Source organism: Palaemon carinicauda, chromosome 7, assembly GCF_036898095.1.
Source record: "Palaemon carinicauda isolate YSFRI2023 chromosome 7, ASM3689809v2, whole genome shotgun sequence".
Lineage (NCBI taxonomy): Eukaryota > Metazoa > Arthropoda > Malacostraca > Decapoda > Palaemonidae > Palaemon > Palaemon carinicauda.
Window position 1 is genome coordinate 143801386 of NC_090731.1, and position 15000 is coordinate 143816385.

At 32.1% G+C, this 15000-nt stretch overlaps 1 protein-coding gene across 1 annotated transcript in view; it reads right to left on the bottom strand.

The window, feature by feature from the left end:
- Positions 1-15000, bottom strand: part of LOC137644050 (sodium/glucose cotransporter 4-like) — a 39242-nt gene that overhangs the window by 12629 nt on the left and 11613 nt on the right. Inside the window, exons 2-4 of the mRNA XM_068376954.1 lie at positions 2665-2737; positions 976-1076; positions 1-93 (exon numbers count right to left, since the gene is read on the bottom strand). The exon at positions 1-93 is cut by the window's left edge and continues 72 nt beyond it. Coding sequence (XP_068233055.1) covers positions 1-93; positions 976-1076; positions 2665-2737 — 267 coding nt within the window. The remainder of the gene's footprint in view (positions 94-975; positions 1077-2664; positions 2738-15000) is intronic.

Consider the following 15000-nt stretch of genomic DNA (forward strand, 5'->3'; position numbering starts at 1 on the left):
CCTTTTCCTCAGGTACTCTGGCATTGTGTACACTCCGGAGCTCATGTACACCGGCACAAACAGCCATCCTAGCAATATCAGCGTGTACACAGACTGCAAATAGAATTAAATCCTTTATTACACCCTAGTTTCCCCCTTTCACTGCTTAATTGCCAACATATAGATTTTCGTTTAAAGTTATGAAGTTTTCCAAAAGACATGATGAAGTGAATCTCATGTTAGATGGCCAGACCTTCCATCAGGGCAAAAATTTCAAATACCTTGGAGTGATAGTGAGTGATAACAATAACCATCATGTAAAATCACTCAAAATGATTAATCAATTCAATAATAATAAGGTAAGACTGAAACATACCCAGAAAAATAAAATTTTGCTATATCCATCTATACTAGGACCAGTTTTAACCTGTGGATATGAATCATGGACACTTACGTCTAAACCCAGAAGACAGAGTCAAGCAGCAGAAATGAAGGTATTGAGTTTTATAGTGTGACAAGACTAGATAGATCAAGAAACGAAGACATTCGAAGGGAACTGGAAGTGGAAGATATCATAAAACTTATTGAGAACGGGCAGTAGCGCTGGCACGGCCATGTGAAAAGAATGGAAGACGTTAGATACTCCAGAAGATATAATGAATGGAAACCAAGCACTGTTGGTTGGTCTAGGATGAGATGGAAGGAAAATTTAGATGCATCTCTAAGAAGAAGAGGTACTTCGTTATTGGAGGTTGAGAGAGTTGGACTATTTGAAAACAGCAGTAGAGGGAAATCCTTGGGTAGGATGACTGATAAGCTTGTTATCTTACCTGGCATCAGGTGAGAAAGATTTTGTATAATACTAATGATATTTACACTGCTAACAAAACACCAATTTGAGGACAACACATAGTATGGAAGAGGTGAGTGAGTCTGTAAGAGGTATTTGATCTCTATTTGTTGTCGATGTCTGTTCGCACGAACAACGATACTTACTCCTTGTTCAAAGCCTGCAACGGCTATTCCAGATGCAGCTCCTGCTCCCGCTAGGCCTATGAAGTGACCTGATCCAATGTTGCTGGCGAAAAGAGATGCTCCTACCTGGAAAAAAAAAAAAAAAAACAGATTTACTAATACCCACAATAATCAAATAATTAAAAGCTCAGAAACTTCTACTTTGGTGAACACTTCTTGCGAAGTGGTATTTTGATATCACAATTATTCTAGCAACCAATAGGTGCTGAAGTTTGCAGGTAATCTTGGATAACTTGACAAACAGTACTTACGATATTAGAAGGAAAATAATCTGTACTTATAGATGGAAAATAATCTGTACTTCTAGAAGGAAAATAATCTGTACTTATAGATGGAAAATAATCTGTACTTCTAGAAGGAAAATAATCTGTACTTATAGATGGAAAATAATCTGTACTTATAGATGGAAAATAATCTGTACTTATAGATGGAAAATAATCTGTACTTCTAGAAGGAAAATAATCTGTACTTATAGATGGAAAATAATCTGTACTTCTAGAAGGAAAATAATCTGTACTTATAGATGGAAAATAATCTGTACTTATAGATGGAAAATAATCTGTACTTATAGATGGAAAATAATCTGTACTTCTAGAAGGAAAATAATCTGTACTTATAGATGGAAAATAATCTGTACTTCTAGAAGGAAAATAATCTGTACTTCTTGAATAATACAGATTTATCATACGATACACAGACTTTGTCAGTGTTGCATTGATTTAAGTTAAAGATATCCAATGCTAGATAATTTGCTAAACAAAATCTAACTTGAAATGGTCTTAAATATGAAAAAATGGAGGTAGTCTATTTTTTCTGTTTGGAATTAGTGAGCAATTAAATAGTCCGCACACTAAATAAGATTTTGGCGAATGCAAAAAGCTCCTAGTTTTGGGATAATCTTGTTATTGTCAGAAAAGAACTGTTTATAAGTCCTGGTCGTCATGAAATTCTTCACAGATAAGACGACTGGAAATTTGGAATTTATTTCTATACTAAGACTATGAGTTAGTAAAGCAATTTGTTTATATATATATATATATATATATATATATATATATATATATATATATATATATATATATATATATATATATATATATATATATATATATATATATATATATATATATCAAGAGATATTCGACAGCGATTACTCATGGCTAAAACTAAGGTGTTACACTCTGTAAATAATACATAATGGTTTATTAGACAAACAATACCGATGTAGTTGACGGCTTTACGAGGATAATTTTAAACCAAAAAATCTGAGTTTGAAATATTTCGTAACTCCAAATCATAGGAGTTTTCTTGGTAGGAGCATTTTAAAACTCGACATCCAAGTAATAATTTTCATATATATATATACATATATATATATATATATATATATATATATATATATATATATATATATATATATATATATGTATACATATATATAATATAAATATATATATATATATATATATATATATATATATATATATATATATATATAAAGATATACATATATAAATATATATATATATATATATATATATATATATATATATATATATATATATATATATATATATATATATATATACACGACAGGTTTGGCTTTCATCTTGGCATAGGATAGAAATATTGTAATGAACCAAAATTTACCTACTGGAATCCAGTGCATATCCCTCGACGCTAAGAAGTAACTGGAAACGCTCCCTTGGTTGCGTCTTGACACCTGAGGAAAAAAAACAAAGATTCTTTTGAAACAAATATAATTAATACAAGACATACAGTTAGCGACAAAAATATATCTGGATGGTTTAAATTATTCCTTCTTATGAAGTAACATTTTTATTTTCACCAGTAGTATACAAAAAAAAAAAAATGTTAAAGGCAGCTAATTTCTAAAATTCATGATCTATAACATTATCTTTTCACTGTCTTTCACTTGCTCAGAACTATGTTTAGAGGTTTAATGGCCACTCATGAGTGCTAGAGGCAAGGGGCAGTGACATTGCCCTAGCTAGCAGGACAATGCCCAAGAGACTGGCCATTTGTACATATGATCTGCGCCCTAGGCCCCTCTCTACCCAAGCTAGTACCAGGGAAGGCTAGGCAATGGCTGCTGATGACTATGGACTCCCCCAAACCCCCCATTCTTAGATCACAAGGATAATGAGATTGCGGACTCCACAAGAAACTATTGAGCTTAAGCGGGGCTCGAACCCCAGTCCGGCATATCGCCAGGCAGTGAGGTTTCCAATGGGTTACCAACATATCGTTGTTTTATGTTATTAATTTTTATAAAGAAAACATTTATTCACCGGTAGTATAAAAGAAAATGTTAAAGGCTACCACAGTTTATAAAATCATTTATTTGCTACGCTATTTTTAACTGGTTTTCACTTGTTGAGAGATATGTGGCAATATAAAATGCTTATTGTCTCAAGGATCTTGCTGTTACGTAAACAAATCGCCAAAAGCCAAGGAGTTAAGGAAAAACAGAGTTTCATCAAGTTGATTATAGTAAGTTCTTATTTTCTTGCAAACTTATTATTATGTTCCCTGTATTTTCTATCTTTTATATACTTTTTTGCATAAGCGACTGGTTAAAATTATTGAGAGAGAGAGAGAGAGAGAGAGAGAGAGAGAGAGAGAGAGAGAGAGAGAGAGAGAGAGAGAGAGAGAGAGAGAGAGAGAGAGAGAGTTAGGAAACATTTAAATTATAAGTTTGAAACTAAAGAGAAAAAGCTGCATGTGACATCATAATCTTGTGACAGAATTGATAGGGCCAGTGAGGAAATTGTTAAAGACATATGGTAAAGTACATTCATTGCTGTGAGTTATTTAATGTTAAAGTGATGGAGGCAAAGTAAAGCAGACGTGACAGTGACAGTGACAGTGACAGAAAATACAACATTAGACGTAATTGCATAATTATGGGAGAAGAAAATCAGCCTTGAATGGATTATGGAACCGTTGATATCTGCAGATGATAGAGGGGAGAGTGAAAGAAAATTGTAGAAAGTGGTGAGAGAATTGAAAGTGGTGTAAGAGGAGTATGAAAGGGTAAATACAGACAAGAGGAGAATCTATGAACATAGTATAATGAATTTCCGTATATGGGGTCTTTAGACTGGCCAGAGAGTAATACATTGGATACTTCTCTCTGGTTGCGGTTCATTTACCTACACACACACTGAATAGTCTGGCGTACTCCTTACATATTATCCTCTGTCCTCATACACCTGACAACACAGATTACCAAACAATTCTTCGTCACTCAAGGGGTTACTGCACTGTAATTGTTCAGTGTACTGTAGAATACAATCGATATATTATCATACTTTTGATAGATTAAGGAAAATAACATTCACGGAGGCTTGATTACATATTTCGATAACGTATCTACACCGATTACTTATTTCTTGACAATGTTGTTAGAAAATAAATTAAATTTTAGATTGCTGTAATTGACATACGAATTATCATAATTTGTTAATCAAAAGAGATTCAATAAATTTTCGTGTATGTGTATATGTGAATATTTGAAACTTTTATAATAACATTTTCCAACCCTATTCCATCTCTTCTTTTGCGATTTTTGTGTTATTTCTCTATTCATTCAAAATATACAGAACTATGTAAACCTTGTTATGTGTTCCACATGGCAGTCTACGAATACAAATTTGATTGGGCAAGGTATTATTTTTTTATTTTTTTAGTTCTATTTAGAATATCTTACCATTTATTTTAGAAGGTACAAAGAAATGTCTTAATCTTGGCCTGGTTGGGATATCAAAAATCCTTATTCATTATTCTTAAGAAGGAAGGGATAATGTTTTTCATGACATCCTTTTTGGTGTGCTTCATAGACTCAGAATTATAACCTCGTTAAGAAATTGTTCGTTTTTCTTTCTTGTGTTTTGGTGTGATTTATAAACTCAGTATTATAACCTTGTTTAATATATACCTTTTAATATCATCATCATTATCATCATTATTATTATTATTATTATTATTATTATTATTATTATTATTATTATTATTATTATTATTATTATTATTATTAGCTAGCTACAACCCTAGTCGAAGAAGCAGGATGCCATACGTCCAATGGCTCCAATAGAGAAAAAATAGCCCAGTGAGAAAAGGAAATAAGGAAATAAATAAACTAAAAGAGAAGTAATGAACAATCAAAATAACATATTTCAAGAACAGTAATAACATCAATACAAATCTTTCATAAATAAACTATAAAGAGTCTTATGTCAGCCAGTTCAACATAAAACCATTTGCTGCAAGTTTGAACTTATAAAGTTCCACATATATCAATCAAATGGAAAGATGGAAATAATATATTGACCAAAACTGATCAATATCAGAAGAAAAAGGAACAACTGCAAATAATAATCAGAAATCTAATGGGAAAGTCCAGTTAAAAAAAAAAAATCAGGAAATTACGATTTAGAAATTCATAATTCGATCAACTTTATCAAATAATGAGTTGGTAGAAATATATACAAATCTAAAATATCTGTTTCATTTCACGGGTTCTGAAGTCTTTCTTGAATAAGAATTCACTATGTTTACTAACTACTTTCTATTTTGCTGGAGGGTACACTTGGGCACACTTTTTTTTATCTTATTTCTCTTCCTCTTGTTTTGTTAAAATTTTTTATAGTATATTTAGGAGATATCTATTTTAATGTTACTCTTCTTAAATATTCTATTTTTCTTTGTTTCCTTTCCTCACTGGGCTATTTTCCCTGTTGAAGCCCCTGGGCTTATAGCATCTTGCTTTTCCAACTAGGGTTGTAGCTTAATAATAATAATGATAATAATGATAATAAGTCAGTGTTGTTAATTTTGTCTGCAAATTTACACGATTCCTTAATTTACAGAAAATGTGAAAGGTAGCAGAAATGTTTACATAAAAAGGCTATTGCAATTGAAAGGCGTCATCTGAAGGGTTTGAGAGGGTTTGATCATGTGGGAAAAATGGAGGACTTGTGAAAAAAGAAAAATTCAGAAGTGCTAAAAAGAAGGAAAAAAAAAGAGTCTTTAAAAGTTTATATATGATAGGTTTATTTTAATGCTGTTATTGTTCTTAAACTTCTCTAGTAATTTATTTCCCGATGTCCTTTCCTCATTGGGCTATTTATTCTGTTAGAGCCCTTGGGCTTAGAGCATTCTGCTTTTCCAACTACGGTTGTAGCTCAGCAATTAATAATAATAATAATAATAATAATAATAATAATAATAATAATAATAATAATAATACTAATAATAATAATAATAATAATAATAATGATAATAATAATAATAATAATAATGTCGGTATAGAAGAGATATTAGAAATAAAGGACTCAAATATAAATGAATGATTAATGTTTAGAAAAGGCAAAGAGGAAAAGCCGAGTGTGTATCGAGGAGTGAGACACATTGTTGATGAAGATTCAATGTAGGTTTATGAGCTAATATTGTCCTTGTTTTCTTATCGATGGTTTTGCAGTTGAAAAATTAATGTTGAATTATAACCTGTTGGTGGAAATGTAGGTTTGTTTGATTATCTTAACAACCTATCTACGCTACTGTAGTTACTTATTACTTGACAACGTTATTCAAGAGTAATTCTAACTTTAGACTGGTGTGATTGACATAAACTCTCCCTCATATAATAAAGAGCAAGTGTTTCATACATGTATATATATATATATATATATATATATATATATATATATATATATATATATATATTTATTTATTTATTTATATATATACATATATATAAATGTATATATTATATACATGTATATATAAATGTATATATATATATATATATATATATATATATATATATATATATATATACTGTATATATATATATATATATATATATATATATATATATATGTATATATACATATATACATATATATATATATATATATATGTATATATACATATTATATATATATATATATATATATATATATATATATATATATAAGTATTTATATATATACATATATATATATATATATATATATATATATATATACATATATATATATATATATATATATATATATATATATATATATATATATGTATATATCTGATCTGATTCTTTAACTTAATTGATATTGAAAAACGCTATTTAATTTCGAATGTATCTCATTTCATATCAAATACAGTTTCAAATTATTGGAACCAAAATATATGTTTTCTGTAGGTTGTAGCCCTTTCAAATATGATACAGCTTGAAAAGACCGTCGATCTTGCAGTATTAGACGATGTCTGTTGAGGAAAAGATGAAAGTTTTTTTTTCTTTTTATAATTCCCTAGTCATCTTCCGTGTCTATTTCCAATCATTATTTACGTTTACATTTCACGAGAATCTCTTGGTCTTCAATCTAGTTTTGCTCTTTGAGGGAAAGCTCCATAACCTTGTGTCTCCAAGGTCCGGGTATTTATTTTGAAGGAAGTCTTCATGATCATCATCCTTTTCTTGGCTGTTTTTTTTTCTTTCTTTTTTATAGACGCCTTGACCCTTATATCATGCTGCATTGTCCACATCCTGTATATCAAGCCATAAATCTATGCAGAACAACCGATTATATATCACTGGAAAAATCGGAGCCACTCAGTTTAGGTCCAAAAGAGGTCTCCAATCAGAGCGAAGATCAGATCTTCCGAGTCTCCGGCATTTGAAAGGAACTGATGTAAGACTTGGTTCTATGTCTGTATATGGCACATCTCGAGTTCATGAGAGAGAGAGAGAGAGAGAGAGAGAGAGAGAGAGAGAGAGAGAGAGAGAGAGAGAGAGAGAGAGAGAGAGAGAGAGAGAGAGAAAATTCGAATCTTTACAGGAAGGAATTTCTAATCTAGAAACACAATCTTCACAAAACCTTTATTTACAGAGAACGCAGCTCTCATGTCCGAAAAAAAATCAGTTCTCTGAATACAAAATTGTTTTTGGGAAAGATTATCCATTAATCAGATGAGAAAATAGTTTATCTTTTTCTATGCGTGACGTCATCGAAATAAGTAGGTGTTTCACACGCATGCGCAGTAACTCAACTCTTCCTGAATCGTCTCCGGAGACCTTTTTGGCTCAGGGTTTTTCCGAATCTAGAATTTTTCAAAACTAACCTTCTTCTGGTGCCATGCTAAGAAATATAACAGAAATTCTTTCTACTGGTGTTGCGTCAACGTATCGTTTATCTACCTTTCTTTAAAATGGCACCAAAATTGAAGGAGAAAAAGCAGATGAGTGCAAATATCAGCGTTACAAATTTAACTAATGCAACAATTTCTTAAACTTCACATAATACTTTCTAATCTTTTTATCTGCAAGATATGAAATCTAACATACCCTGCAATTTCCTTCTATTCATATAATTCCCTCGCTGGAGTCTTTTCGGTACTCCCTCCTGGCCATCATCCTTTCTACTTGATTATGACGTTATACCTACAATGGAATGTGTGAAAGAGAGAATGTATATATGAAACTGTAAACTACTGGAATGCTGGACTTTTCAGCGTCATTCCCAGTTTCGTTTTGACAGGATGTTTGGCCTTAATGTTTATAGAAAAATTATATATATAGTAATGGAAGAGAAGGAAAACTATATTTGAATGGTTATGTAGAAGAAATAAAATATCTAAATAGTTAAACAAACTGATACCTCAGTTTCATGTTCAGTGCAGGACAAAGGCCTCAGATATGTCAATATATATATTGAGCTGTGTTTTAGCTTAAATTTCTTTGAGTTCTTTGAAATTATCATTTAATCTCAGGGAGGAATTCAAGTAAAAAATAAAATAACACCAAGACATATAGTTGCCTTTTCTATTGATCTTAGACTGGGGGTGTGGGATGGAAGAGGATAGGATGTGAATGTTGTGGAAGGTTCTACCACAAGAAGTGTGCCTTTATAGACACCAACATTACAGACGAAGATATACAAAAAATTAGATGACTTTGTCCTAGCTGTGTAGATGAAGCCAAGTCAAAATAGAGATTACGAATATTTCGATAATGGAGAATTGAAATGCTAAAAGTATGGAACCTCAAGGAGCCTCTAATGTAACAGGTAATGCGCCACAAAACAAGAGGTCAAAAAGTCTCTATTGCCAGAGGTAAGACCCCTTAAAATAAGGGTTCAAGAACCTCTATTGCTAAAAGCGTGACACCTCTAACGCAAGCGGTAAGACGCTTCAAAACAAGAAGTCAAAAAGCCTTTGATGCAAGAGGTAAGACACCCTAAAATAAAAGTCCAAGAACCTCTACTGCTAAATGTATGGAACCCCAAAAAGAAGTCAAAGAATAGCTAATACTCAAAAGTATGGCACCTCAAAACAGATGTCAAAGATCACCTAATGCTAAAAGTATGGCAACTCAAAACAGAGGTCAAAGATCATCTAATGCTAAAAGTATGGAACCCCAAAAAGAAATTAAAGAATAGCTAATACTCAAAAGTATGGCACCTCAAAACAGATGTCAAAGATCACCTAATGCTAAAAGTATGGCACCGCAAAACAGAGGTCAAAGATCATCTAGTGCTAAAAGTATGGCACCTCAAAACAGAGGTCAAAGATCATCTAATGCTAGAAGTTTGGCACCCCAAAACAGATGTCAAAGATCATCTAATGCTAAAAGTATAGCACCTCAAAACAGATGTCAAAGATCACCTAATGCTAAAAGTATGGCACCTCAAAACAGAGGTCAAAGATCATCTAGTGCTAAAAGTATGGCAACTCAAAACAGAGGACAAAGATCATCTAATGCTAAAAGTATGGCACTTCAAAACAGTGGTCAAAGATCATCTAATGCTAAAAGTATGGCACCGCAAAACAGAGGTCAAAGATCATCTAATGCTAAAAGTATGGCACTTCAAAACAGTGGTCAAAGATCATCTAGTGCTAAAAGTATGGCACCTCAAAACAGAGGTCAAAGATCATCTAATTCTAAAAGTATGGCAACTCAAAACAGAGGTCAAAGATCATCTAGTGCTAAAAGTATGACACCTCAAAACAGAGGTCAAAGATCATCTAGTGCTAAAAGTATGGCACCTCAAAACAGAGGTCAAAGATCATCTAATGCTAAAAGTTTGACACCCCAAAACAGATGTCAAAGATCATCTAATGCTAAAAGTATAGCACCTCAAAACAGATGTCAAAGATCACCTAATGCTAAAAGTATGGCACCTCAAAACAGAGGTCAAAGATCATTGAATGCTAAAAGTTTGGCACCTCAAAATAGAGGTCAAAGATCATCTAATGCTTAAAGTATGGCACTTCAAAACAGTGGTCAAAGATCATCTAATGTTAAAAGTATGGCACTTCAAAACAGTGGTCAAAGATCATCTAATGCTAAAAGTATGGCACCGCAAAACAGAGGTCAAAGATCATCTAATGCTAAAAGTATGGCACTTCAAAACAGTGGTCAAAGATCATCTAGTGCTAAAAGTATGGCACCTCAAAACAGAGGTCAAAGATCATCTAATTCTAAAAGTATGGCAACTCAAAACAGAGGTCAAAGATCATCTAGTGCTAAAAGTATGACACCTCAAAACAGAGGTCAAAATCATCTAGTGCTAAAAGTATGGCACCTGAAAGCAGAGGTCATAGATCATCTAATGCTAAAAGTATGGCACCTCAAAACAGAGGTCAAAGATCATCTAATGTTAAAAGTATGGCAACTCAAAACAGAGGTCAAAGATCATCTAGTGCTAAAAGTATGGCACTTCAAAACAGAGGTCAAAGATCATCTAGTGCTAAAAGTATGGCACCTCAAAACAGCGGTCAAAGATCATCTAATGCTAAAAGTATGGCAACTCAAAACAGGGGTCAAAGATCATCTAATGCTAAAAGTATGGCACCTCAAAACAAAGGTCAAAGATCATCTAGTGCTAAAAGTATGGCACCTCAAAACAGCGGTCAAAGATCATCTAATGCTAAAAGTATGGCACTGCAAAACAGTGGTCAGAGATCTTTTAATGCTAAAAGTTTGACACTTTACAACAGAGGTCAAAGATCGTTTAATGCTAAAAGTTTGGCACCTCAAAACAGAGGTCAAAGATCATTGAATGCTAAAGGTTTGGCACCTCAAAATAGAGGTCAAAGATCATCTAATGCTAAAAGTATGGCACCTCAAAACAGAGGTCAAAGATCACCTAATGCTAAAAGTTTGGCACCTCAAAACAGAGGTCAAAGATCATCTAATGCTAAAGGTTTGACACCTCAAAACAGAGGTCAAAGATCATCTAATGCTAAAATTATGGCACCTCAAAACAGAGATCAGAGATCTTCTAATGCTAAAAGCTTGGCACTTTACAACAGAGGTCAAAGATCATCTCATGTTAAAAGTTAGGCACCTCAAAACAGGTAAGAGAGTATCCAATGTTACATAATGGCACCTAAAAAAAAAGGTCAATGAGCCTCTAATGCTAGAAGTAAGGCACTTCAAATTACACGTTAAAGAATATCTAATGTTAGTAGTAAAGCACTTCAAAATAAATGTCAAAGAACCTCTAATGCTAGAAGTATGGAACCTCAAAATAGAGGTTAATGAACCTCTAACGCTAGAAGGTGCCTCAAATTACAGGTCAAACAGCCACTAATACTAGAAGTATGGCACTTCAAAAGAGAGGTCAAAGAGCCTCCAGTGCTAGAAGGACCCCTCAAACTATAAGCCAGAAAGGCTTATATCCTTGATAAAGGATATAAGCACAAAAGTCTTATATATATATATATATATATATATATATATATATATATATATATATATATATATATATAATATATATATATATATATGTATATATATATATATATATATATATATATATATATATATATATATATATATATTGTACATAATTTTCAAGTTATTATGTATCCCAAAATCTTTTTATGACGAACCACCTAGTCCTAATATTATGGAGAGTGAAAAGGGAAATAAATTTAGTACTAAAATCGAGTTATGGTGTTTATTGCTCGTTGAAATGATAGTCATACAAAAGATGGGTTATTGGACTTTTTTGTATAAAAAGCTGTATGATGTATATGAACATAATTCGTCTGTTTATATTAAAAAGGGATACGAATAAAAAAACCTCCTGATTTTTTAATGTAAACGGACAAATAAGGTTTATATATATATATATATATATATATATATATATATATATATATATATATATATATATATATATATATATATATATATATATATATATATATATATACTGTATATTTTTATGCAGAAAACTATTTAATAAACCATCTTTTCTATGACTATCATTCCAACGAGCAATGCATAAGTGTCTACTATAGATTATTAAGACTCGGAGAATAAAAAAAGAATTATTTACCATATAAGAAATTTCATAGTTTACAGAATTTAGAATAGAAAATGTTCCATAGTTTTTAGAAGACATTTAAATCATATGAAATAATATTTATGACTCGTCAGCGTGTTTCCATGTGTTACTCTTGGAAATATTATACATTTTTCTGCACACAGTAGTCTTCTATTTTACTTATCCTCAAGAGAATACGATCGTCTGCATTACTCTTTCTTGAGAGAACTTTAGTCATAGTTGTGAGTGTGATGAGACAAGTTAAATATACTACAAGTGTTGCGTTGTTGAGTGAAGCAAAGACATTATAATCATTCTTTCGTACACTGTTAGAAAAAAACGTAATTTTAATCGGAAATTATCCGTAAAAATACACTGTTCTCACCCGTATTCCAGTAAAATACAGACGACCGTAATTTTACTTTACTTTGTTATTATCTTTTACGGGTTGGTGACCGTAATATCACTCTTTAACATCAATATATCCGTTTTTAAAACAGTAAAAATCCTGGAATAAATGTTGCCAAACATTTACCGTTTTTCTAATGCAAATTTTCAATAGTGTAGGTTAATAATGTCCTCAACGGAATCTAATATGTAATCTCTCTGTCTATCTGGCCCTTGAAGTTCCTCTTCAAGGTCTAAAAACAATTGTTGCATTGGTGAAAAGGTTTTGATATAGTTTTCCTGAGTTAAATATCCGTTAATGTTATAGATTGTTTTCCTGACGGAAAGAAGTCAAACGCTCTTCGTAGAGGGTTTCATTATATCCGGTGACTTAGAACATACATTTAAAAAACGCTTTTTATTTATATGCGAAAACAAGAGGGGTTAAATATAATTAAAAAATTGGCATGGCTTAAGCTTCATCTAAATTCCATGGATTTTTTAACGAAATGAAGTCAACTCCTAATACAAGTCCTATCATCATCATCTCCTACGCCTATTGACGCAAAGGGCCGTAGTTAGATTTTGCCAGTCGTCTCTATCTTGAGCTTTTAAATAAATACTTCTCCATTCATCATCTACTTCACGCTTAGAACTCTTTCCTTTCATTTACGTCCAATGTCAACTTCACTTCCCTAAAGGAGTGTTAGCTTAACAATACTTACATGCAAATCAATCTTAGCTTCAATGAAAACTCCGAGTTTCCTTTTGATATTTTGCATATAACCTACTACTCTCCTTGCTTCTCCTCTTCTCTCAACTTGCCATTATGCATAAATTTTACGACAAAACTTATTTAGATAAATAGTAAACATTTCAATTGTAAATACACTATATGTAAAATAAAAAATATTTATGTAAATATACTATGATGTATATGTTATAAACTGTAAGATTGTAAATGTGTATTTCATAATAAAAGATTGAAAAAAAAATACTTCAGCGAATTTACTGCTGAGTGTCACCATCCATGTTAACATAGCTCCATACTTTTAATCTTATTCTAATTTACATTTAACTATCTTCTTTTGCACACGTTCAGATCCATTCACTTGTGTATGTTCTCTCCATCATTCTCCCCAAACTTTAATGCACCATCTGCACTCAGCACTCCATTCACAGCCCATCTTATCCGATGACTCCGCACTTACCTCGGATTGTCTTCTATATTCTCGCATTAATCCTTCCATAACTTTACCTATCATCCACTGAATAATACATATCCTTGTTTTAATCCTATTCCTTTTCCGCCTCCACATTGAAAATGGCTACATTTCCATCACATAAACTTTTCAATGCGATGAATAACTTTTCATCTATATCATACAGCCTTAATAATCTGTACATAGAATCAGTTGCATAAGCTTTATATTCATATAAGCCAGATATATAATTTTTTACTTTTTTTCTTTAAATCTAAAACTACTTACACAACTATCTCATAACAAACGTGATACCAAAAACCTTTTTCTTGTGTAAACCAGCACTGTCTTCCCCTTATCAATCCCTCTGTCCTCTGCAATGGCTACTCTATATCCGAAATTTTATGATATATCTCTAATATACCAAGTGATGTTACACCCTTATAATTCTTATATTCTCCTTTATCACCTTTATATTCCCTTTACCCATTCCTTCAGAAGCATTCTCTCGTCCCAACATAGTCCTATATCCTAGATTTAAATCCTATGAAAGAAGGAACGATTTAGACACGATCTCCTAAATCAATAAGGCTCTTTATATACATGGTGGTTTGTCAAATATGGCAGGCATAGTAAAGATTACATAGGTGATAAGAGTGTCAGGACTGAGATGGTGCGGCCACGTGTTGAGGATGGATGGTGGGGAGGGAGTGAGGAAGGCTTGGGAGGAACCTGATATGGGGAAAGCTTGAGGAGGCAGAAAATTGGATGGACAGATAAGGGGAAGGATGATATGGAGAGAAGAGGTTTGGTGGAAGAGGATGCTTTTGATAGAAGGCATTGTAGAGGGCACAATCAGGCAACCGACCCCTTAATAGAGATAACGGTGGGAAAGATGAAGGTTTATCGAATATATCGGAAAAAAAGTTGGAAAAGCTTCGTAAGAGAATTACGAAGAACATGGATTGTATATTATGTTAACGTGGTGAACATGAAAGTCTTCATAATTTTTCATTCAGCCAAACAAAGTATGAATT